At 37.9% G+C, this 25,627-nt stretch overlaps 1 protein-coding gene across 3 annotated transcripts in view; it reads right to left on the bottom strand.

Moving 5' to 3' along the window:
- LOC126370678 (stathmin-4) overlaps positions 1-25,627 on the bottom strand; it is a 43,780-nt gene that overhangs the window by 12,957 nt on the left and 5,196 nt on the right. The window contains exons 1-2 of one of the 3 annotated variants that reach the window (XM_050015696.1): positions 13,226-13,377; positions 6,323-6,400 (exon numbers count right to left, since the gene is read on the bottom strand). The exons of 1 other annotated variant lie outside the window; for it this stretch is intronic. In XM_050015696.1, coding sequence (XP_049871653.1) covers positions 6,323-6,400; positions 13,226-13,301 — 154 coding nt within the window. In that variant the 5' untranslated portion in view covers positions 13,302-13,377. Of the gene's footprint in view, positions 1-6,322; positions 6,401-13,225; positions 13,378-25,627 lie in introns of those variants that run through there. One more of the 3 variants, XM_050015678.1, reaches the window with a different exon arrangement.

The following is a 25,627-nucleotide window of genomic DNA, read 5'->3' as shown; positions in this document are numbered from 1 at the left end:
AAAGGCACAAGATTTTGGTTTACACCTACACATCTGGGATTGTGCCAGTTCCTTGTATTTTGCCGTCAAAGTTATGACACCATCGTTTTTACTTTTAGCAAGATTATTCAAAAACGCATGCATGAACATTTTTGAAACTTTGTATGGTTATTATTAGCGTCAAGAAAGACCGAATACAGTTTTCAGCGAAGTTATGCCTTGTCTCATTTAGGCGCTGCGATGTTTTTTCGGGTTTTCATAAAACCGCGATAACTTGAAAACTATAAATATTTTCTAAAATCTAATTGGGGCACAAAGGGGCACACATTAAGAGCTACTCGCGTATGTTTATTCTACAGGGGCACATGCAATGGTTTTAGAGATATACTATTCATCAAAACGTTACTCCAGCAGGAAATGCAATATCTCGAAAATCTGAAGGGGCACAGATTTTATTTTTGGGGGCACATTTTGGCACACATATAAGCTATCTGGCCATGCACAGTTTTTCTCTCTCCGATCATTCGTTTAGAATTTTCCTGCTAGAAAAACGTTACCCCAGCAAGAATCGTTTTTTCGATTTTTTTTCGAAACGACAGGGGGCACACATTTTTTATGTGGGGCACATTTACAGCAGATAAGGCACCAACTATACGTTCTACTCATATAACTCTAGGAGATACTTTCTTGCTGGGGTAACGCACACCCTATTTTGATCGTGAATTTCGAAGATTAAATTACTAAAATCAAGACTGTATGGTCTTTAAGATCTTTGCCTGCCTTATATAAGGCTAATTTAAACTTTTTTTTTCTTTTATTAAATAAAAATAACAACCTTAATCTAATACAATTTACTGTCCACCAAAATGGAGGGCCAAACAACAACAATGATTGTCATAATCGCTTGCAACTTGGCTAAGGCCCCAGTACCATGCGGCCACATACGGAATCCTACCGTCGGTAACCTACACCCGACTGAGGGGGAGGTGGGTTTACCACCCTCTGATGAGTCACTTGAAGCTCTCGGATATTGCACCCGCTCCCGCCAGGATATTTGTAGCGAATGAGTAATACCGATGTCGCGATGACTAGTCCTTTATACGGCGGGGTTTCACACTGCATGGATTTGAAGGTGTGCTGGGATAAAGTTGGCAAAACGTCGCCTTGTGACAGCCACGCATATTCGGATTTGATGTATTTTTGGCATGACGCGGTTTGCCTATTTGCCACCGACAAAACGGGGAAACATTTCATTATAATAAAATGAATTTTGTAAAACACGATCAAAGGATCAGAGGATAGGGATATATAGGATAGGATTACAATTTTATATCATTAACACAGATAAATATAGATAAGAATTTATATATATATATCAAAGTTATTATATGAAAGAAAGATAGGGATACTAGTAAGTAAAGGGATATTTATAGAAAGTAAATTACGATATAAAAAATATAGTATTATTTATAGGGCAACGTCCAGCAACAGTCACATTAGCACAGTCTATTATTCCAAATTTAGCAAGTTGAGCTGGTGATTTTTTTTAATAAGTAAAATCGCGCAATAGACAATTTAATTTCAATCCAGGGTAAAGTTTGTGGTCTCAATTTTTACCCAAGATGAAATTAATTGAAAGAAATCGAGTTTTTGTTGAAGCAAATGCATCAAAATGTGATTTCCAAAAAGGCGCTTACATGGTTTTCACTATAAGGTGTCGTTATTTATTGTCTACAGAGGGGTTAAAATGGCCACATCGAAGGGGGTTAAAATTACGCACTTACGCACTACATGTGCAAATGTCAAATTGCAATATTGCTTTCATAAATGAATTGCTTCGATGTGGCCATTTTAACTTCCCAGGATGCTGTCACTGGTTGTAGCTTCTGAAGTCCTGACACACATTTTATTCGAGCAATGGAAGTGCTCTAGTCTTAAGTTCATTCCTATTGGAGTCGGCAGGCCAAAAACTATGAAGCTGTTACTAACTTACAAATACCTACTTTTAACGTGTTGTGTGCAAGACGTGAGAGGAGCTCGGTGGCGCAGCGGTAACCGCGCTCGGTCTGCGATTGTTGAAGTTAAGCAACTTTCGCAAAGGCCGGTCATAGGATAGGTGACCACAAAAAAAGTTTTCATCTCGAGCTCCTCTGTGCTTTGGAAGGCACGTTAAGCCGTTGGTCCCGGCTGCATTAGCAGTCGTTAATAACCATCAATCCGCACTGGGCCCGCGTGATGGTTTAAGGCCCGATTTGTCTATCCATCCATAGGGAAGGCCCGTGCCCCAGCAGTGGGGACGTTAATGGGCTGATGATGATGTGCAAGACGTAATTAAATTGTCGTCTTCTACAGATGACCAGTCCGCTAAAGTCAACACAATACAATGACGCGACCTACAAGTATCTATCCAATTATTTATTTAACTGCAGACCATAGATAAGATACCTCATAACTAGGTAGTTCCGCAAAACAAATGTACAATAAAAAAGCAGGTGAGTCATAATATACAGTACATTCGTAATTTGATATCCTAATTCTTATTAATTTTATAAGACGCAATAACGCAAACAGTCAACACTCGTAAAGATAACAAAGAGATAAAATATTTCCAAGACAATGCCTTTATTTGTTTCGTACTAGCGAGCGATCACCTCTTGAACACATACACATACATAAACTCACGCCTATTTCCCACCGGCGTAAGCAGAGACTATAGAATTCCATTTGCTTCGATCCTGACACACTTCTCTTGCTTCCTCCACATTCATTAATCGCTTCATACACACACGCCGGTTCAGAGCAGTTTTTTTTTTTGACGTGACTTATTGTAGATTTGCCGCAGATGGCATTAACTACTTGGCCCGGTCAGAGTAGATCATACTAAACCTTTTCTAAGGACATTTCCAATTTGGTTTATGTATGCAAAGAAAGGACACGTCAAGAGCCTACTCTAAACCGGTGAGCTCGCATGAAGTCTTTGATGTGAGTGGAAGAAGCGAAGGGGGTGTGTCAATTTATGTATGTACGGTCACGAGCATTAATATGTATACACTTTGGTACCATGTCACATTAACGTTTTTGACAAATTGAACTGTAAATTTCACTAAATGTCAAATATGTTGGTGCGACAGAGTCCTAAAGTGGGTACATTATATTGCTCATGACTATAGGTATCATACTCAAGGCTGTATAATATTATGATGACACAGCACTGCCACAACACAACTTAGGTACGTCGCTCCATACTAGCGATACAGCTATGTTTACCTGGAGGCCTGCATAAGTGCCCATTAGCCTAATTACTAAATTAAGCTCAAAAGAGTGTTACATTTTAATGAGGGACCAAGCTACGTACCTCAAAAATATACAGATGTTAGTGACATCGTAACGAAAACTTTGAGGGCTGATTCAGACCATGATTGCCAGTTGATATCGTGAGGGTCGCTGTTATCTCAGTTATCTAACGATTACGATTTAAAACGATAAACAGCGAAGCGACGACGGTCTTGAAGCTACTGTTTTTTCTTTTTTGGCATGACGCGGTTTAGGTATTTGCCACCGACAAAACGAGGAAACATTTCATGATGTCTTTATGAGTTTTGACTGAAAGTGTTGTTATAAAGTACTACTACTTTATTTAATTAGTACGGGTGGGCACAACTCATTACTCACTGGATGCGTCAATATGGATGCAGAAGTCGAGACAGACCCCGTAAATGATGGTGTGATGAAAAAGATTAAGAATAAAATAAATGTATTGCTAAAACAGTTATTTTTTTTATTTAAGAACTAGGTAATTACGAATACGGGCAAAAGGAAATGGCCCAGCTTATAATATAAGCACGATAACATCCAGCGCTGGTTTTCAGTCATTTCCTCTTCATGGGACTTCAAGGCTTATCAAAGAGGTTGGCCGGAGATTACACAGAGGCGAGAAGAGTGGAGGAATCAAGGGCAGAAGAGGGGAGGGGTGAATATCAAAATGTCAAGTTTGGTGGCGAACTTTCATATTATTTTTTCGTGAAAAATTAGGTTCCGGCATCCTTTCGGATCCTTTTTCATGTCGGAACCCAATTTTTTCATGTAGTTCGCCACCAAACTTGGCACATTTTGATATTCACCCGGAGACTTCAGGGTTGCCTGAAGGGCGGAATGTCAAACGCTTTTGTCAAAACTTTTCCATTTTCTTATGCTTTTGTTATTTTTATTATTAATTTCAAAGAGTCGTTGAAATAAACTCTACAAACGTACAACGTTTCGGACATTCTTTTTTAGTTTTTTTTTTTTAACAAACGAAGCAGGGTAGTGCGGTCACGAACATGATCAGACATTTAATATACTTGTACTGTCCATTTTAGTACCATGTTACATTTTAGTACATGAACCTGACTAATCAAATATGTTAATACGACAGGGTTCCAATGTGGGTATGTTACTGCCCATGACTGTGCCTGGAACCTACAATTTGCTTAAGTAAATTTTATTTTCCCCAAATTGCTAGGTAGTATTTCGGCAGACAAAGCCTCGCTCATGAAAAACCTCAGGTATACAATGGCACCTCAGCATTCCCGTGTGAAGCACCTCAAATAGACAATGCTGAACTTTTCTGAAGATCTGGAGCACAGCGTCAAGGGAGTAACGAACAAAGAAGTACTCCAAACACGGCGGGTGTGAGCGGCGAATGTGGGATTATGACGCTAGAAACATGATATTACGAGTATACGACGAAATGTGTCGCTTGTTTCAGCGAAACAAGGTTATTCTAAGTTTAAAATTGTGTTTAGTCATTCCATATAACAATTTAAACTTCTGAAGACTCTTTAGGACTTTTCTTATATGTTTTATCATGAAATTACAGACTTAGAACGTTGGGTGCCTTGGGTGCTGAGATCTTTGAAGTTATTATAGAATAATGTTCCTGTTCGGCATGAATATCTTTCAAGTCTTCTAGATTTCAACTATATTCAACCTCGAAATTAATACAAATATAACATAAGCTCACAACTATATCCCAATTGGTAAAGTAGTCAGAAATTTATTTATTTATTTATTTATTGCAAAGCCACAGGTTATTATAAAAGGTGTTACATAATTAATAAAGTACAAGTGACACCCTGCAAGGGCACAGCAATTTAAAGTGTAGAGAGGCTACTAGATACAATAAAAAATAAATGATATTAGTGTTCTATTCTATGTTAGTAAATTATTTATATAGTGTTAATATGTTAGTTAGTACTTATTATCTATAATATATATATTTTTCTCTACAATTAATCAACAATAGGAACTTTACATATTTTCTTTATCATTAAAAAATTCTGAAATCGTATAATAACACTTATTTTCTAGGAATTGTTTTAATTTTTTGATAAATAAAGGATTTTTTATATTTTTTATGTATTTCGGTAGATGATTATATATTTTGATCACCATATGATGGGGGCTTGTCGCTACCAACTTCATCTTGGTAAAAGGTTTTATTATTTTATTTTAATTCCGGTTATTTCTTTTACTATCATTCTCCATAAACGAAAATAATTAATATATACATTCATTGTAAGGTGAACTAAGAAAGAACGAACGAAGCTAATAAATATTTTGACATTACAATGTAGAAAATCAAATTATTTTTCAATAGTAGTTAAAGCATGTTTAAAATTACTCATATTGAAGAAGCATAGTCCCGCATTGTTTTCAAGAGTATCCTCTTCGTACAGTGTGATAGGTATCCGGTTTACCTTCGAATTTATTTATAAAGTTGAATGCTGTGCTTTCTTTTTTCAGTATCCTTGCGTTTTGTTAATGCCACACATATGAAAAATCTTTTTACGTAGCAACATGAGTATTTTTGTCTTATTAAATACGTTGATAATGGCCCCGATTCCTGCAGACACCTCCTTATTTTACTTTAAGTTATACCTGTCATTTTTTATTCTCCGAAAAGGTAAGACTATTCGGCGGATAAGAAAATGACAAATATAACTTAAAATTAAATTTGATGGTGTGTACAGAAATTAGCACCAACACTTCACCTATCCTAACTCAGATAGGAATTCGTTTAGTACTTATATTTAGAATTCATTTTTGTTTGGTATTAAGCTGTCGGTCTCGCTTGGCTCGGTTGTTTACTTAAGTACCTAAGTATGTCGTCATTACATGAGTGTAACGACTACATACTTAGGTATTGTGGTGACCCATGTCAGGGGTCTTTGACAGCTCAATAGTAACCCTAACACCAGGGTTCTCACACTAGCGAAGAATATTACGTTCTAAACCATCTTCACACAGTAATTAAATGTAATTCGTTCCTTGCTCAATATTTTAGGACTCCTTAGACACTTACTTATAAATTTGACCTTCTTGGGCTGTTTGGTCCGTGGTTTCCCGACTGGTTTCTTCACAGGTGCTGACCGTCGGTGCGCTGCAAGAGAACCAGAGTCAGGGTCTGATTGTACCTCTGACGCCGATCCACCAAACTTGCTTGGAGACGAATTTTAAAAATGGTTGACGAGAATTGCAGAATCAAAGCATTCAATATTGTTGTGACGTAATAAAAAAAATATTTGAAACAAAAATGCAGAGGGTCATTGGGTGCAAGACGGGTAAAGGCCAAGGATTGGCCAGAGATTGCGAAAAATCAAGAACAATGGAAGAATCAAAGGGAGGCCTTTGCCCAGCAGTGATATAAAGTAGGCTAGACTTATCTAGCCATCATCATCAATCATCTAGTCATCTTAATGACTAAAAGAAATAAAACTCGCTGCTTTAAGCGCTCAACTAAGTAATGATAGTGATTCGAGTATGAGAATAGAAAATTCCCGAAAATGCCATCCGAGACAAATTAACAAAAATATACGGCAAAATAAAGTGAATGTTCCTATTATTCATACGTCATATACATAATACAAGACAAAATTGGGATCAAGACCCCGAAAATACTCGATAGATCATCATACAAACGACATAATGGAGGTAGAACGAAGGAAATATTAGGGAAGAAATAGTATATTATTATGTAGATTTAGCTTTTCTCGGGTAGTCAGTTTATCGTATTGTATTGTTATTAGCTGCAGGCAACTACTGAATGTGCTAGGAATCTAAAAAAAGTATACTTAATACCAAAGACGAGCATTACACACTGTTGGAAAAGATATCGTCTGAAATTCATTCAAAGAGGACAATGCTGCTCAAATCCTTGAAGGCGAAGTTCTAAACACATTTAATCCTCGTCGTTCTGAACTACCTTTAAGGTTTGTTCACGGCTTGTATAGCAGCAGATTATGATAATCAGGAAATCACGAAGACCACCAACAAGTTCGTTAATACTATTATTCCCTAAAAGGAATGTTGTACTAACCTAAGCATTATACTGCATGTACGAGGAAATGGATGCTTATGGTATAGCGATAATGTGGAGATGCTTTATACAGTAGGTATAGGTAAGAAGCTAAGTAAGTATACAAATTAATGTTTGATAAGTAGGTGCATTGTGCATATTAATAAATTGAGTAGTACATGAACAAACATAGTAGTGGAACGACCTTTGTTAGATAAAAACCATGTTAATACATGGTTTTAACATGGTTTTTCTTATCTCTAATCTTAGAGAGAAACAGGCTCCTCGTGTCGACAGATAAGAAACCATCCAATCGCTTTTAATTAACGTCAGAGGAAAAACTTTTCCACGAAGCGGCCCTGACATTCGAACAGACAAAAAGTTTCCTAAAAACAACGAAACCGACGGAATATCAATCAAATGGCATTTTTTTCTTCCTTAATAAATAAGTGGGGAATCCATTAGGGGTCACATTAAGGCTGAGGGGAGCGTCAGAGACCGCAGCATTCAGGGTGAAGCGCAGACCATCGAAAAACGATTACAAGTGGTCGATGTGGACGGGTAATGTTTATTTGAACAGCATTCCTTACGTACCCTACGTTAATAAATCGATGGCAATTCATGATCGCGTGACCACTCGAGCTGTATCGATTCGACAGCACATTCTATCACTGGACGTCGACACAGCGACAACGCTAATTACAAGTCCAGATAAAAATCAGTTTGGAAATAAATCCACCATCATACGTTCGTTGCACGTAACATAAAAAGTGCAAGCATTGTAATTTTGTAAAAGCAAATACAAAATGTGTTTTATTTCTCCAACAATAAAACTAAAAATAAAAGTTAAAGAGTAATTTGATGTTGTGTCCATGAACATTGAAACGCGAGGGATCTTGCTGAAAATTCAGTAAATAAATTGCTATTCCGTACGTGTTTAGAGTTTTAGTTTGGGGTTAGGGTTTATGTTAGAGTAATATTTCACTATTTCGATTTGGATAGTAAGAAATACGTGAAACTATTATTTAAACGATTATTCCTACTGAATATCCAATCGAGTTCGATGTTGAAGTATTTTGACCAGCGCCCCATTTTGGGCACCAATTTTCTGAAATCATTACTTTTAGAAGTTTTGGTGCGATAGTTACGAGTTGTGAGGTAATGATACGCCGGGACAGAAGATGAGAGACCGGTACGTGAGGAGAATTATGAAGGTCCCTATAGATACGATATCCGTGCGGCAACGCAGCGTTGTAAGCCAGACAACGCGGAGACGGAGGGAATACGAAAAGATTAGTGCTTATTGAGGCCTTGGGCTGTAAATCCTGGCAATTAATCCCTTTCATGCCAAGGTCCCTGCTGATTTGCAAGTTTTGGAATTTGTTATTTAAAGAAAAATATCAAATTTTCCTCAACTGACATAAGTGCTGAAAGAATCATCGGTCGACGTGCATGTTAAAATGTCATGTTTTAAAAAGAGAAATGCTAAGACGCCAAAGAAAAGAATTCCCATAATATCGATTCAAATTAATTGAAATAGCGTTGTAGAAGTACTACGACTGACCAAAGTACGTTCACATATGGTAATGACGCCGGGCTGCGGTAAAACGACGTTCAAGGTACTAGAGTACCAAACCCTCGTTTACATAACCGCAGTCAACTTTGGACAAACTAAGGCGGCCGAGAAGTTTGGTCAGGTATCTAGTGACGTAGTAATATCTGATTATTGAGTGTGCTTAGAAGTAATCTTAATATGGGGTTTAATAATATCTCTTACCACCTTACAAATAAAAAATTATCAAAGCAAAGTTCAGTCGAATTGTATGATAATTGGATTCAACAAGGTGGTTAGTGTTTAGCTGTAGCTAAACACGGTTCTAGAGATTACAAGATAATTAAGTATGTTTCACAAGACGTAAAATGTGAAGTTATATCACTCTAGAACCTCGAAATTTGCATAAAATTTTCCAACGCCTCAGGCGAAAATGCGTTCAAAAGAAATATGCTTCTGCTGAAAAAAGAATCAAATTGAAAAGTTGGAAGTGTTCCAAAGAAATGTGAAATCTTAGAACCAAATCCATTTAGACCTTTTGTTCTCGCCTAACATGGACAAAATATTAACCGTCCGCAAAACGAATAAATTCTGGAAATCGTATCTAGCGGTTAAGTTCACAAAATAATAGATCGTTATACAAATGTATGTATAGATAGACCCATGCAGAATTGGTGACATAAATGAAACCTTAACACAAACGGTATTTTGTATCCATTCCGAATACAATCATCATCAACGAAGAAACAATGAAGGCTAAAATAAACAACGAAACGGCGCAAAAAAACTTTGTAATCGAATATAAATGTTTGAAATGGAATTATACAGCTGAAAGGGCGGCAGCAGACCCCTCTGGCGCCGCACGATACCACATGAAAACTGATAAAATATTTAATGCCAGGCTTTAAAACTTGAGGGGGAGCGGAAAGCAAATTTACTGCGTTTGGGAATACTAAACCACGTAAAGAGAGTTTTGAATAAGACTCTTATGTACAAATACATTTTCAGTCTACATCCCGCACTTGTCATCTGGACTATCTCCTCCACCTCCCCCTAGCTTGCTGCTTCATGGCATTGGGTTGGAGAACAATATGATACAATGTTGTTTTTTTATTATTATTTTAGGTTTAGCTTCCGATGCCCAAGACAGAAATGGTTAGAAAGAGAAGGGGGAGGCCTTTGCCCAGCAGTGGGGCATAAATTTGGGTATTATTATTCATATTCGAATTTAAAAACAAATTTATTCAGCTGAAGTTCTCACAGCCAAATTAAGACTTGAAACCTCCACGACTTTTAAAGCGTTTTTGTGTTTCTCAGCATCGATACAGAAGATTTCATAATTATCTAGTATCAAGGAATAACAACTAACATAATAACGACAATCTTCAAATTGTACAAAGTATCTTTATATTGTGTATCCCTATATACATTATGTATATAACTTTAGATTACGCCTCGCCGTTGTTTCCGAAGTGTATGCTGAAGTATTATAAACTGGAAACAATACAAAGTTGGTACGTTTGGTAGGCGTAACGTGAAATAACTTGCAACACGCGAACTTAGTTTCGGACTTTAGACCTGCAATGCATCATTGGGAAGGGTTGCTTGCTATCCTGATTGCGTAGCTACACACCATCACTATAAACTTTAGGGCGAAAGGAAGGAACCTTCCCGACTTATATTATGTACAGACAAACTCTGGACAGTTTGCTGACACATCTCCCACAGTCTATTTCCAAAGGATATCGTGAAAACATCGAAATGAAGAAAGATACAGGATGTTATACGATGCCCGATTACATGATGGTTTCTAAGTCCAGTGTACTTTTTATAATTTTATGGGTGTAAATGGCGACAATAACAGGATTATGTTAAGTGACGCCCCTCTTCTATTTTTTGTCTGGAAGGCATTGGTATTTTAATGTGTACATTAGTTAATACTAGTACCCCAACCTATGGACTTAACCTGTATTGGGCTGGTTTGTTCGTCGCGGGTTGGAAGGTCAGATAGGCAGTCGCTTCTGTAAAAAACCAAACCTGTCAAATCTTCAGGTTAGGTAAGCGGACCTTGTGAAAACGGGATATAGTTAATATTAGTATATTGATGGGGCGAATTTTGCTTCAATTGGGTGTCTGTGACGGGTACGTAAAAGTGTATCGAAGGATTATTTTCACTCTTGCAATGGGGAAATAGAAAGAGGACGCGCCTATTATTTCTCTTCAGAACACTTTGAGACTAAGAACTGAATATGTAAAAGAAAGCATTCAAACAATGTAAGAAAGCATTTGTTAAAGAGATTAGACTATTAGAGATTTGCCATTGTCAGAACAGATGGCGAACATTTTACGAAGAGGAATTGTCATAACGCCGCTATTAAATGAATGACAGGCCAATTTGGAAGGGATCATCCCGGGAAATTTGGAACTCCTGTTGCTCCCCTGAAATTTGAGGGGTACCAAACTTGTTGAGTCAATTAAACCCTGTCGATTTAACTTGCTATTATGAGCCCCTAAACAATTATACGAGTTAATACGAGGGTGACATCTTCAAATCGTGTATGTGTAAATTTGAATACACTTGAGCGCGTGCTGCTGGCACCGGTAAAGGTATCCTAGAAACAATAATTGAAAGGCTTAATTGTTTGGATGAATTTGAATTTCAAATAGCAAGTACTTGTTAGGTTGAATAAGCTGATTTGGAATTTGAACATCCTGACACAATAGAGCATCAGAATCTATAGTGTTTTCCAGTATTTCTAAATGCTGGAAAATTTAATAATAACGCGATCACATTGAAATGAATTGTAAAATCCCTTATTTTTGCAGAATTTATACGTTATTTCGGCAAATTAGAATATTTTTTGTGATCTAAAGTTATTTAAACCAATGATATTTTGGTAGTTTTGAAATTCAGATACAATAAATATACATATCTTCCAAGTTCAAGTGTTTCTAAATCAAGTCAACGCATAATCATAAAATATCGAAACAGTTAACTCAAACGGCTTTCACGGGCATTATATCTTTGTTGCGTGCATTAAGCTAATGAAGCCCCTGGTATTATGTAAAATCAACATCGTTTTCATAAAATAACTACGAAAATGTTAAGTAGCATTGAGTTCGAAGATTTTTTATTACAATGTTGTCGTCGATTGCATAATGTGAATGTAAAAAGTTAGCTTAGAACAGAAATGTACTAAACGTACTAATTACAAGCCCCGTACTATATAAAATAGTATAAACCAACTCGTTTATCACGTTTATTTTTTATATATACTATAAAATTTATTACATTTTTAAACAGTAGTCTTACTCCCTGTCCAAAGGTAAGCGAAAGCCCATAAAACGAGATAAACGCTGATCTTACAAAATCCTTAATTAAAGCTATGCTGATAGTAAAGTTTAAATAAATAAAAGTAATATTTTAACATTGCTATGCCCGGTCTAGACCTACTACATACATCCTGAAAAAAGCAGCAACCCTAACTATACCCGACCTAAAAGCTCCAGTGCGCAAAATGGTGGACAGTATAATGTTAAATCGATACGTCTGGCAAAGTGCAGACAAACACCAGCGAAATAACTCTAGATGCTCCTATCACACGCCTATACGCCCAACTAGAAACCAAAAATAAGTCTAAGTCAAGGATGTAAAACAACATTCGAAGATACGTCAAATACAGAAATCATTATCAGCAACGAACCAAAGACCCAAAAGCAAACTAACGAAGTTTGATGAAGGTGAAAGCTTCGAAGTCACACCATAACCAAGTGTATATGACGGAAAGGATAAAGGCAACATGGCAAAGTTACAACTTGTGACTTCAGCAAAGTCCTTACATAACTCCGAGCAAATTACGATACGTTCGTGGAATTTTCGACCCCGATTCTAACTATAAGTAGATTTTAGCCTTAAGAGTTCTTTGGAAGCCTTAGACAAGGGAAAACTTGCCGGCATTGAACCACGTGCTAATGTCAAATGCGGCTTAAACGCCGGCACCACACCGGTCGCCGGCCGGCTTTTGAGGTAAGCTTCTCCAGCAGTACAGACAATTAAACAGAATTTAAATCACAGGATTCAAAATTTGATAGCACACCGGCAGCAACTAACTTTTGACGTTTTGATTAGTTTATAGTCGTTTAAATCTAGTTTTGACTTCAATGAAGTTTTGTAAGACTTTTGAAATTTCCTAAGAAAAAAAGTTAAAAAACAAAAAGTCAAAGTATCTGCAACTCCTAAATCTTAAAAGCAAGTAGGTTTTTTAGTCTGTCATTAAGTTTCTCCGCAGCAAGAAAGGTGGTTACGGCGTCAGAGCTTTTCTTGAAGAAATCAGTTTCGATGTGGTCGGCTCCCCAACCTGCTGGTAAAACGGGAGCGCGGCATGAGTGGCAGAAGCACTGCATCACCGAGTCCCGGACGAGTCCTATCAGCATGATGGCAGATTCAAAATCGACTATCTAACAAGTGATGGAGTCGCGGCGCGGCGCGGGCGGACTGCGCGACTCTCGCCCGGAAACTGAACCCCGGGGTGGAGGAGGGTGCCGGTCGATATCCACACCCGCGCCCCGCACCTCCGCCCCGTCTTGCGACACCCCCTGCTCCGCACCACCAGCCCTAACTTGATAACCCGCACAAGAAAATAAGCCTACCAAATGGAAAAATTATGTTACCCATGACATCTATTACGTAGTGCCGGGTTTCCCTTATACAACATGGTATTCTTGTAAATGCACCCCTTTTTATGGAAATGTTTTCAAGGGTTTTACTTTAACTTTGTAAAATTAATATGACACAAATTCCATAGGAGTTTATAGGAAAATTAAAATTACGACCAACAGCGGAACAAGTTATGAATTAGTTGTTCTGAAGTCAAGGTTGACGCAGCCGCACCTAGCAACTAGCCGTGTTCTAGACACAGGAAGATGAACTAATTTAAGAGCCACCCTGACTCGCAGGTCTCGGTGGCTTTCTCGCTCATAAAAACGTCGAGCAGGCGGCGCGGGGGTTGCGAGGGAGGCCGCGGGGCCATGCGGCGGTTCCGCCGCCGTCTCGGCGCCGCCACCCGCAGCCAATTAACAGTCGGCAACGCCACGCTGAATTTGTTTCGCCACTTGAATTGCTTCCGATTGATTTCCGGTTAAAATCTGCGGATGGCCTCTCCAACGCCTTGCATAAATACAAATCCATCGACGGACATCTTCAGTCGCAAAAGCTCAAGCTTTGAGAAAATCGATCAGATCGAATGGTTATTACTGTCTTCGCAATCTTGGCAACGAATTCTCTAGCATGTGACGTTAATGACCGGTGAAGTGGATCGGCTACCAGTTAGTCTTCTGGTAAATCTATTATGAAATATGGTTTTGGAGAGTAGTCAAGGACTGCAGTGAGGATGGTGGCGTAACCCCGTGCACCGGTAACACCGCGTGGTGCGGCGATCGATGCGGGCAACAACCTCGAGACCGTGTCCCTGCGGTAATAACCGGGAATTCCAGGACTAAGCCGCACTCAGCCGGTGCATGCACACAGCACAATGGAAATACCGCTTATGGCGTCCGCCAGACTGCCGATTGTGGACGTCCATTCGTCCAAACGTATACTTAAATACATGCATTTCTTTGTAAAGTGCTTTAGACTGTTTGTCACAATCATCTAGAGAGCAATGCCTTAAGATCAAAACTGAAACTCAGTTTTTTTCGACCATAGGATACAAACTGAATCAATCGACATTTACTTAAGTAAACACATTTGTCCAATTTGTATCACATTGCGGTTCATTTGTCTCCTGCTCCGACAATTTGAGCACTCCATTAAAAGGACATGAGATTTGCGATATTCTAACTCCGTCCACCCCTCGAATGTCTACACTCCACAGATCATATCGCCGCTGTGATAAATTAGTTTCCTCAATATAACTTTGCCGTTCATTTCAGACAGATAATAATGTGACTGGAATAATGAAACTTACTCATGGTATTTTTACCTTGGCAGAGGAAGACAAATTGAACTATTAAACAACTACTCATATTTTTTGGGAAACTGCAAAACTATAAATTGACGAATCCTTCCTTTATTTTGTCGATCCAAAAATGATATCTACAGAAATGAAATCAATTATAAATAAAACTATTTACTTAACGTGGCTACTGCAACGGTAACATGATTAAGACGGCTGAAATTATTTCATAAAACCAACAATTTAGCAGGCGAAGTGGCTCCCAACGTGGGGCACGAGATTAATAATTCCTACTTAGCCCTTATTAGTTTGCCACCATACTACCACGCTACGGCTGCATGTACACTAATGAACAAAATTTTGTAGGTTTTCATATCTATTCAAGTTATTAGCAAAACCCTTATATATTTATTTCTGTAAAAGTGCTTTCGAACAAACTTATGTGGGGGCAGGCAATCAGGAGAAATGAGAGTTAAAGACATTACAAAACCTCAATTTCGCCTAGACACTTCACAGACACAATTTGCGACGTCGCACCGTGGAGTGTAGTCTCGCCCTACAGTTTCGTCCCTCTCAGAGCGGCAACAAGTTGAGTCACGTGCCTGCTGGATTTGGCTCAGAATATAATTTTGAGGTAGCGGCGCGCGTCCGCCTGCGACGGCATTCGTATCGATTTTGCCTTGTTTCAGGCTTTGTTTAAACATCACAGCTGAACATTTTGACGCGGACACAGCCTAACGTAATCCTCAGATGCGTTGCTACATACTGGTTATTTCTGTGACATTATATTGTCATATTTTATATCCAAAGACAAATAAAGGTGAACTGTAAATATGTATGTACAAGGACTTGAAGCACAAGCACGAACAGTTACGTGAGTTAAATAACTTGAGGACATATTGTGTACTGCGGAACATGGAGTCGTCAGGAATGTTAAATTAAGGATGCGTGTTGTCGAACATGCTCCTTTGCCTATTTTTCCATTTCCCCTGGAAATATTACTTTTATAAACAGCGAATATATTTAGATGCAAATATCACAAACAGAAGGCGAAGAAAGGGGAAAAGTAATTAGGCCTGAGGGTGTCTTAACGAAATAATGATTAAGGGTTGGTCCCTATTGGATTTTAATTATGAATATCACGTTCCGAGATACGTAATCAAAGTTCAAATTGTTCAAAAGTAACGCTATTAATATTGATTGGCGACATTGTCTGCATGCGAAATTCGAGTATGGATTTCAAGAAATGTAGCAAATCTTTATTCAGTCACTTTATGGCAACAATCGAGATTATACATTAATTAAAAAGAAAAATACGTTCAACATTTCTACGTAGTCTGCTATAGACATCAAATATTGGGATATACGTTTCAATATTCGCAAGATATCGGGTTGCCGCCGCCATATGGCTATTACTTACTAACCACCTCGGGGACGGATACCAGCCCATCTGGAGCGAATTAACTTTGGGGGAGAGAGGAATTAAAGAGTTTTGGTCCAGAAATATGACTCTGAGTTTGCGCAATGTAATATTCGACAAAATGCTTTTTGATTGTAAAACTTTCCGAGAATGAAAGTAGCTGGTATTATAGTAATCATAGTAAGTCAAGTTAGAAGAACCCAACTTACTAATGATAAACTGAACTAATTATGACGTACTGTAGGTATTGAAGTTTCACGGGGTCTAACCCACACAAAAACAAAAACAATGTACGGTGATATAATCGGAAAATCTTATTACTGAGATTAAACATTTATGAGATCCTTTAAATAAGCTATTAGGCACCTGTCAACAGTATTAGAAGAAAATTCATGAAAAATAAGGCATATCGGTTTCCAAGCGACGTAGGAGGGAACATCAACTCGATATGACTTTCAATATCAAGTGGGGTTGATTCGAGGGGTGATATTATAATGACCCTGCGTTTGTATAACATCTTTATTATAGCCTATTTCCTTTCGCCCTTTTCCTTTGATGGGTCTTGATGGATCTGTTCTGGATGCCGCAAATACTTTTAGTATTTGCAAGATATTTTCCTCCAAGAGGTCTCACCAAATTTTGGAAATACCGTTTGACATTGGACCATAAGTTTGTGCTCGCACTAAGATTTTATAGACCCCTCGAGCAATAAGTCCTATATAACTAGCACGTAACTTTTTTTATGGAAAAAGGAGACAAGGGAACTTTAAGGCCTATAAAATAGCGTGACGTGTCGTAGGAGACGTTAGGTATTTTCAAGAGATTTTCGTAAGCATTATATTGGGATCTCATTGTATGTGCGAATGTGGAATGTGGTTACAAGTTTCGAGACATCCATTTGTTACCAGCTTGTTTAGCTGTTTCGGACGACGCATTAATAGGATTATCCCTGACTCAGTTGCTAACTGACCCAACAGATAGTACCGTACGTAGACATTGTGACTAGGTATTGGGATTATCTTATATTATGTTGTAATTGTATGGGGAAGCATAATAATAAAAGGACCCAACCCACTGTCCTTTAATTATACGACAGAAACAATTAAAACGCAATTAACGCTCATAATGAACATTCATTAAAAAGACTGTTGAACGCGAAATAGCTATATAAATATTTTCAGAATATTTACATACCTGTAAATATTTTAAAAATCCTGCTGGCAAGGTAAATCCTAAATGCCTGTTGGTTATCCGAAATGCGAATGTAACACAATCAAATTAAATGTCTTTATTTGCTATGAATAGGGTATAAACTTAAAACATTTAGAGTAGGTAGTCTCAAATAGAAAGAACGAAAACATCAAAATTTTTCATTTTGTCTGATTAGTATCCCAAGTGACGTAAAAGACTTACGTTTACTTAGTTTATTTGTAATAAAAATTGGGTTATAACTTTTATTTCTGGATTTTCAGCATAGTAAAACTAGTGCGTAGTATAAAAGGATCCAACCACGGCAGGCTCCGACGCCGTCCGAAACGGAATGACACACGCAGGGATCGATCAAGGCCAGACGCCTACGTAGCTGTCTTTTTACCGCGTATGTTTGCTTTATACGTCTTACGTTGTTACTATTGTTAAGATAATAAAAGAAGAAAGTATGTAAAAGGAATACACACACATAGGTATACTTTCTCGGAACACTTTTTAACCAGGGTGTTCGTGTTGCTCTGTTTTTAACCAACAAATCCAATAAAAATAAGGTTTCCATATCTCCGTCATCAAAATCTTGTTATTTTTAAAAATTACTAATCCTTATTTGTACAGGACTCAACCTTAATGTATTTTTTACTTTTACTGCAGCTTTAATCGGTAATTAAAACAAATCCTTCGACATATACGAAAAAAATCGCAGCTGAGTACATCACACTTTACAAAGACAACTCCATAAATATCCGAAACAATTAAGTAATTGCGTTTTTCTTGGTTATTAACCTGAAGAATGCGATAACCTTGAGGTGTTTCAAGGATACACGGACAAAGGAAACGAATAAAGGATCCACAATTTGATGAATTACTTGATTGAGGTCAGAAAACTGGATCAGGGACGAAGATCGGGGGTTCAAAACCGCAAATAATGAAACTCGAGAAACGATCGCATTGTTGTTGGATTCTTGGCGCATCTGTGGGTAGTTTCAAGTTGCAGCAAATAAGGTATAATACTGAACGCTTATGTTGAAATAGAAACCGGCCTAAGATGATTAAAAAACAAACTCATTTTCCTTCGACTTATTCGTTAGAATGAAATCGGAATGATCACGATGGTCGTCCGCTTTTATTGGTGACGTCGCTCGGACAGTATTTGAAGTATTTTCATACAAATTCGAAAGAAAATTATTGTTTTGACGTTTCGTAAAATGTATCTCATTTTAATAAGTTGTTAAAATTAAATAGCCCATTCACAAACTATTTCTAAAACAGCATTAAATTTGGCGTTTGAAATAAATTCCTGAATAAAAACCGAAGTCTCCACTACCCACGGCAGCATATTGGGGGTTGAAAACGCCACATCAAAGCGATATTGCTATTTGACATTTGTTTGCATTGAACACTTGTTTTCGTATGCGCTAATGTCAAATTTCAATATTGCTTTTTTAGATGAATTGTGGCCTTTTTAACCCCCTTCAATCAATCAATCAATCAATCAATCAATAATACTTTATTGCACAACAACATATACAAAGGACATAAACATACGAATAAAACATAACCACAATACGCGGCCTTATTGCTAAACAGCAATTTCTGCCAGGCAACCTTAGGGGCCCCTTGAAACAGTATAAAGAATATTTTAGCTTGATAGGGATCCCAAGAGACATGACGGAACATTCAATTGGGTGAATGAATGTTTAATTAAGTTAGAAGAGAATTGAGGAGTCTTTCTGGGACTAATACAGATGCGTACGAACATTGTTGATTGGTAAGAAAATAAAATGTTTTGTGTTAGCTTTATCATGTTGCGTTATTATTACATACATACGCAAACTCAACAACAAGCCCGTAATCCCTAATAGGGTGGGCAGATCCTGAAATAATCAAAGATAACTTTGCAGCCTATGGAACTTAGCTCATCAGATTCACATGAACCGGTTCTCAGAAACTAAAATCAATATGCAATTCCTAGTACTATGTGCCGTGTCATGGACGCGTCGCAAATAAAGGATATTTTATACCAAGTTCATCGAATTTATCGTATTTTCATATAGGAATAAAACAGAAACATAAAATGCTGAACGAATCTCTGACTCAATACAACTTACTGATGTAAGTACGTAGTCGTTACATGAGTCATGTTAGGCCTATGGCGGCTCAATAATAACCCTGACACCAGGATTGATGGGGTTGGTAATCCACCTCACAACCCACACGATAAAATAAGAAAATGAACGTCAGGTGACCGAGGAAAATTAAATGATAAAATGTTTTTATTCTAACATAGGTCATTATTATTGTCGAAATAACGATTAAATTAAAAACGAAGAAAAAGGTCTAACGAATACAATGCTTAATCGGAGAAATGGACCTAAATTCACACAGGAACGAGAAAGGTGGGCCCCAGCAGTGGAACAACTTAGGCATAGAAATGTACAGCGAAAGCTCGCAAAACCTCATTTATCATTACAACGAATGAGGAAAATCAATCAATACAAGAAATCCAAAAACATAAATTACTTTCTATTGTCGCCCGAACGAAGTAAACAACTCTTATGGCCAAAACTCTATTGTCCAATCCTTTAAAAAAACATAATGGCGAACATTTTGAAAACAGAAAAAGAAGACAGTTGACGATCGGGCGCGGAAAAGATTGGTTATAATTGAAATCTGTGGTTGAAATACAGATAATTAATTATATTATTAATTTGTATTAAATAAATACTGGTCATTTGGTAGATAATTGAAATAAATGGAAGCGAATGAATGTTGGGAGTAATATGTTTTTATACTTAACGACTAAAGCACAACACAACTGCTCGTCGGAGACAATAGTAGTAACACTGCAAGTGCACTCGTAAATATAAAACTACAGTTCAAGGCTGATTCAGAGTAAATTATGACATTAATTCGTTCTGCGGTCTGGCTCGAATACGAACGTCTCCCGATGCAAGTATGGCGAACATCTGTGCTTGTGCATATAAAATGCGTTATTGGTTTCTCTATTTCATCCGGTCTGGTTTTAGAATTCTTCTTTCGTGTGGGTTGTGAGATTCTTGTGTCAGGGTGGTGAGCCGTCCGTCCTTCCGTCGTGTGTGTGAAAGGCCCTAGCCATGGCTCATGTAACTTACTTACATCAGTAAATACTTAGTAACCAGGAGCAACGGCTTACGTATTACATCAGTAAGTAGACCGGGGCCCTCTGAAGTACGGAATCATCTTACTTTTTCAAACAATTGGGTAATTTAATGCAATGTCATTATCAAACAAAGGTCAGTCTTTTCAGATTTCGGCAATGTTTCTATTGGAGATCGAACCCGGACCTTCTATTAAGGAGGCTGTTATCATCATTCCAAGCACTTCTGAGACAGCTAACTGTACTGACTTCTCGCCTGTAGACATAGCACCGCTAGACAAACAAGTTACATGTTGTGGACTCAGTTGTTCACCCCGCCGACAGATCCGAAACTAGGGGTTAAAAAAACCACATCGAAGCAATTCATCTAAAAAAGCAATGTTGCTATTTAACATTTGTTTGCATTGCGCACTTACTTTTATATGCGCAAATGTCAAGTTGAAATATTGTTTTTAGATGAATTGCTTCGATGTGGCCTTTTTAACCCGCCTGGAAACGTTGTGTTGCTGTTATTATCGTAAGCGAAGAATGGTGATATTTCATGGCTTGTCAAACTAAACAAGTATTAGTTTCACATGTAAATAGATACATACATAAACTCGCGTACGTATTCCCTAAGTTAGTCACAACTACTCAAGGACAACCTGCAGCCACTATCCACATGAAGTCCTAAGATGGATTTGATGAACAAAACTATGAATATATCTTTTTTAGTCTTCGATACCGAGTCATGTAAACATTTCTACGAACACGGACACAAAACAATGTCTTCTTTTTTTATATCCTACAATTGCCACATTAAAAATATATTATTATTTTATTTACTAGCTATTGGCTCGCGATTTTGTCGATTATTTTGAACATTTTTCATCCAATTCGGGCCGAATGAGATCAAAATATCTTTGTTGCGAAATATAGGTATTTTAACAGATCTCTCACATTTTTAGTCTATAGTTTAAGCCCCCATCAAACGGAAGTTACTTTCACATTTAGAAGCTACGCGAAGTACGGCCCTGCCACCACTCATAGCTAGGTCATGCGCGATGAACCTAAACAGTTGGAACAATTTGGGCACCATCCAAATTTCAAGGCTCGTTGCAGACACTGATGGATGTACATGGCTTCTTGCTAAATATTATAATTGCATCAGAGCACTTAGCTGTAAGCACTTTTAAATTAATGGAGGTTTGTTCGAATCGAATCTTTCAGTTTAAAACTCAGTCTCATAGTTAAGGCACAGAATAAAGAATAATCTACGTATAGATTGGTAACCCCCGCTTCGCACCAATTCGTAACTAGATTTAGGTACCTCACCCCCTCTGCGTCTTACTTGTCATAATATTAAGGAATAATACGGCCGCATGCCGCGAAGGAGGAAAGGGGAACCCGCACAGACTGTCTGTCTCGCTCGTACGGTCACGAGTACTAATATGTATACACTTTGAAACCATGTCACATTAACTGTTTTTGACAAATTAAACAGTAAGTCTCATTAAATGACAAATATGATAGTGCCACAGGGTTCTAAAGTGGGTATATATTGCTCACAACTGTACTTACGCGGTAAGAATGAGATTTTTGTATGGAGTGTCCGCGGAGGGCAGAAGGTAACTAAATACCAAATCCATTTATTTATTAGGATAAGATAAGATAAGATTCTTTATTTGCCATAAATGCAGTGGTGCATCAACAGCAGTAGACGGGTCGTTCTTCTTTTTTATCGACAATGATCTGTCCTTCGTTCTAAAAAGTTATGGGTTTTAGAATTTTATTCAATCTTTCCATTGTCCAAAATATATTTATCTTATATTAGTGTAGATTTTTAATTTGACTTTGTTATATATTTTATTAACATTGTAACAATTGTTTCTTAATATTACTGCATAAATAAAATATTTATCTTATCAGTTCCGCGATTAGTGATTAACGTAGCTTGATGATTGTTTATCACAAAATTCTGTGACAGTGGTAAATCGCAATGCTGTCACCGATGAAAATAGCCACCCTGTCACAATATTTTTTGGAATAAAAAAGAAAAGTAGTACCAAGATAAAGACTAACACTAAAGAGTCCTCTACAGACATAATTATATGATGTTATATAAAACGTCTTTTTATTGTGGATAAAAAAGAACGACCCACATACAAAATCGAGGTGCTGCTTTTAAGCTGTTCTTACTTCTCAAATCAAACAGATGGATCATACATAAACACTTCAACATGCTGCTTCACTGCGGCTAGCCATAGAGGCGGCCAATCAACTCGCGATACCAAACACTTCGGGACCCCGATACCGACCCCGCCGGCGTGGTCGACGTTTTTCCTCAATCAGCGCTTATCGATTAATTGTTTTAAATATTTTTCCTCTCAGACGACGCCCTGACCCGAGGTTCACGCCCAACTGGGCACCCTCAGGCCTGTTGTCTTAAACGTTGTACCGGGTGAGAGCCTTCAGCGCTCCCCATTTGGCCGGCCAAATAGTTAATGCCATCTGTGGCAAATCTACAATAAGTCGCGTCAAAAAAAAGCTTCACTGCGGAGAGTTACGTTCACCTATTCCCTAGCCATACCTAAATAACTTACATAAGGGCAGTTGGAGGCCCAAAGCCCAATAAAAAACTAGTAAAAGCTACTACGGCGGATTTACAACGGTAGTAAAGTTGGTATTAATGATTGAGTCTGAGACTTATGAGAGATTCCTCGACTAATGAAAGTGCTGTTTCAGTGTAATACAGTGTGTTCAAAGATGCATAGGGTTGTGAGGTGGATTATCAATTATCAACCTCGTCAACCCAAAATCAATACAATACAAATACACTTTATTGCACCAAAATAAAAAGAAATAATTACAAAAAGTCTCTTAACTAAATACATGGCAAATGGCGGCCTTATCGCTTAAAGCTATTTCTTCCAGACAACCATAAGGTGAGGAATAACGTAAAAAAAAATTGAAAGATTGCGGGTACAAACTATAAGACTCAACCAAGATTGGTTCACCCGGGCCGCAAGCTAACTTCATCGGGTTAGATTGCTCGTACCGGGTGCTCGTGAACAACATATTTTTTTTTTAATGTTTCTGAGGGATGCCACCTCGCCCTACCTAAATATTTTGCTAGGGCCGCCACTTGCTCTATGCGTTCAAACACACTGTAAGTACATCTCCTTTATGATGAACGAGCACGTTGTACCAGCTAATGGCAATTAATTAGCCGATGAGTATGATTGATGCATGGGTTACACGGTAATGCAAGTTTGGATGGAATTAATTATGGAACATCTTCATACATTATTATGTTGGCAGACGTCTCAAGCCTAGATTCAAGCCCCAAACACTTAACTTAAAGAAACAAAAACTGGGCTTCCAAGCACATTTGCTCTTACAAGTAACTAGGTACATACGAAACTAAAAAAAACCATGATCCAAACATTAATAAGGGACTTTCCAGATTAGGTACTTTTCGAAAACCAATATAGATATAGAGAAGACACGATTATCTTCAATCAATATTCAATTACATTTGCATGATATAATCACATCGTTACACGCACCGTTAATTACTAAACACTAAACAGTGTTACTTTTTGTAAGTACTTTTGAATATAAACTTTCTATTGAAATCTTATGGCTCGTTTACACAGTATTATTATTAGTATTTTATACAGGGTGTTAGTGACACCTTAACGAATACTGAATAACTATTCTGCCCCTCCGGTTGATTGAGGGGAGGCCTGTGCCCAGCAGTGGGACGTATACAGTTTATGTTTGTGTTATGTTATTCTGCCCAAGGCAGTATAAAGTCATTTTTGTGTACTTAGATTGATGCAGTAGCAAATAAATTGAAAAATCTACTCAGGCTATCTTGAACTTCTGATACAGGTACAGTCATAAGCAATATCATGTACCCACTTTAAAACCCTGTCGCACTATCTTACAACTTACGGTTTATTTGTCAAGAAAGTTAATGTGACATGGTTTTAAAGTGTACACATATTAGTACTCGTGACCGTACTGCGCGTATAATAGCGATATAATCACATCCTAATGTGATTTTTCAAATAGGCGCTTACGTGTTTTGCGCTATGTGATCATAGGTTCACAATTGACACTAACTGAACTAGTTGCACTAGATCATTCACCCCGGTAACTCGCACTGTGTAAACAAGCCATTAGTGTATCCGAAGCAAAACCGGTGAACACGATTAGTGTAATTTTCTGTTAGTCATCGGCGCAAAAAGTTGATGACGATAATAACATAGAGTTCTTTGAATTGAATCACCAAATAGACTGAGAATTTATTGTTCGGGTACTCGACCGTTGCAGACATAATGTCATTATTCATTTAACAATTAGCTCAAAAGTCGTTAGCTTGGAAACGTGTCTCATCAAAACTTGTATTTTTTTAACGTGTCTTATTATAAATTTGACCAACTTGGCCGGACTTTTAGTAAAAAAACATCGACCTGGAAGGCACGTTAAGCCGTTGGTCCCGGTTACTACTTACTGATGTAGGTATGTAGTCGTTACATTACACGAGCCATGTTGCGCCATGTTTGGGGTCTTTGACGAGTCAGTAATAACCCTGACACCATGGTTGATGAGGTTGGTAGTCCACACAACCCATACGATAAGAAGATCTCCGATTTTTGTTATCACGTGGTTTCCAGTATTACGCCCGGGTAATGGCAATAAGTTCGCCCCCTGTTACATGGGACTTAGGCCGGGTTTCTACTGACGCGGAGATGGGCGGAGAAAAGCGGAAATGAGTGGATTTGACCAATCACAGCGTTCGAGAGAGCGAAAAACGAAGACGCTCTGTCACTCTCTCCCCCACGGTGATAGGTCGCTTCCTGAACATCTCCGGTCCTCTCCGCACAGCTCCGCGTTAATGGAAACGCAGCCTTAATAAACATAGCTACCGAGGAGTGGGTGTATATATACTATACGCCACTACCTACCCATTAGGTAATACAAGCGTGATGCCATGTCGCGTTATGGTTTGGTTTTTGACAAACGTACATATACATAGATTAAATGATTCCTC

This window comes from Pectinophora gossypiella, chromosome 1 (genome assembly GCF_024362695.1).
Source record: "Pectinophora gossypiella chromosome 1, ilPecGoss1.1, whole genome shotgun sequence".
Taxonomy (NCBI): Eukaryota; Metazoa; Arthropoda; class Insecta; order Lepidoptera; family Gelechiidae; genus Pectinophora; species Pectinophora gossypiella.
This window is presented reverse-complemented; position numbering and strand designations above follow the sequence as displayed.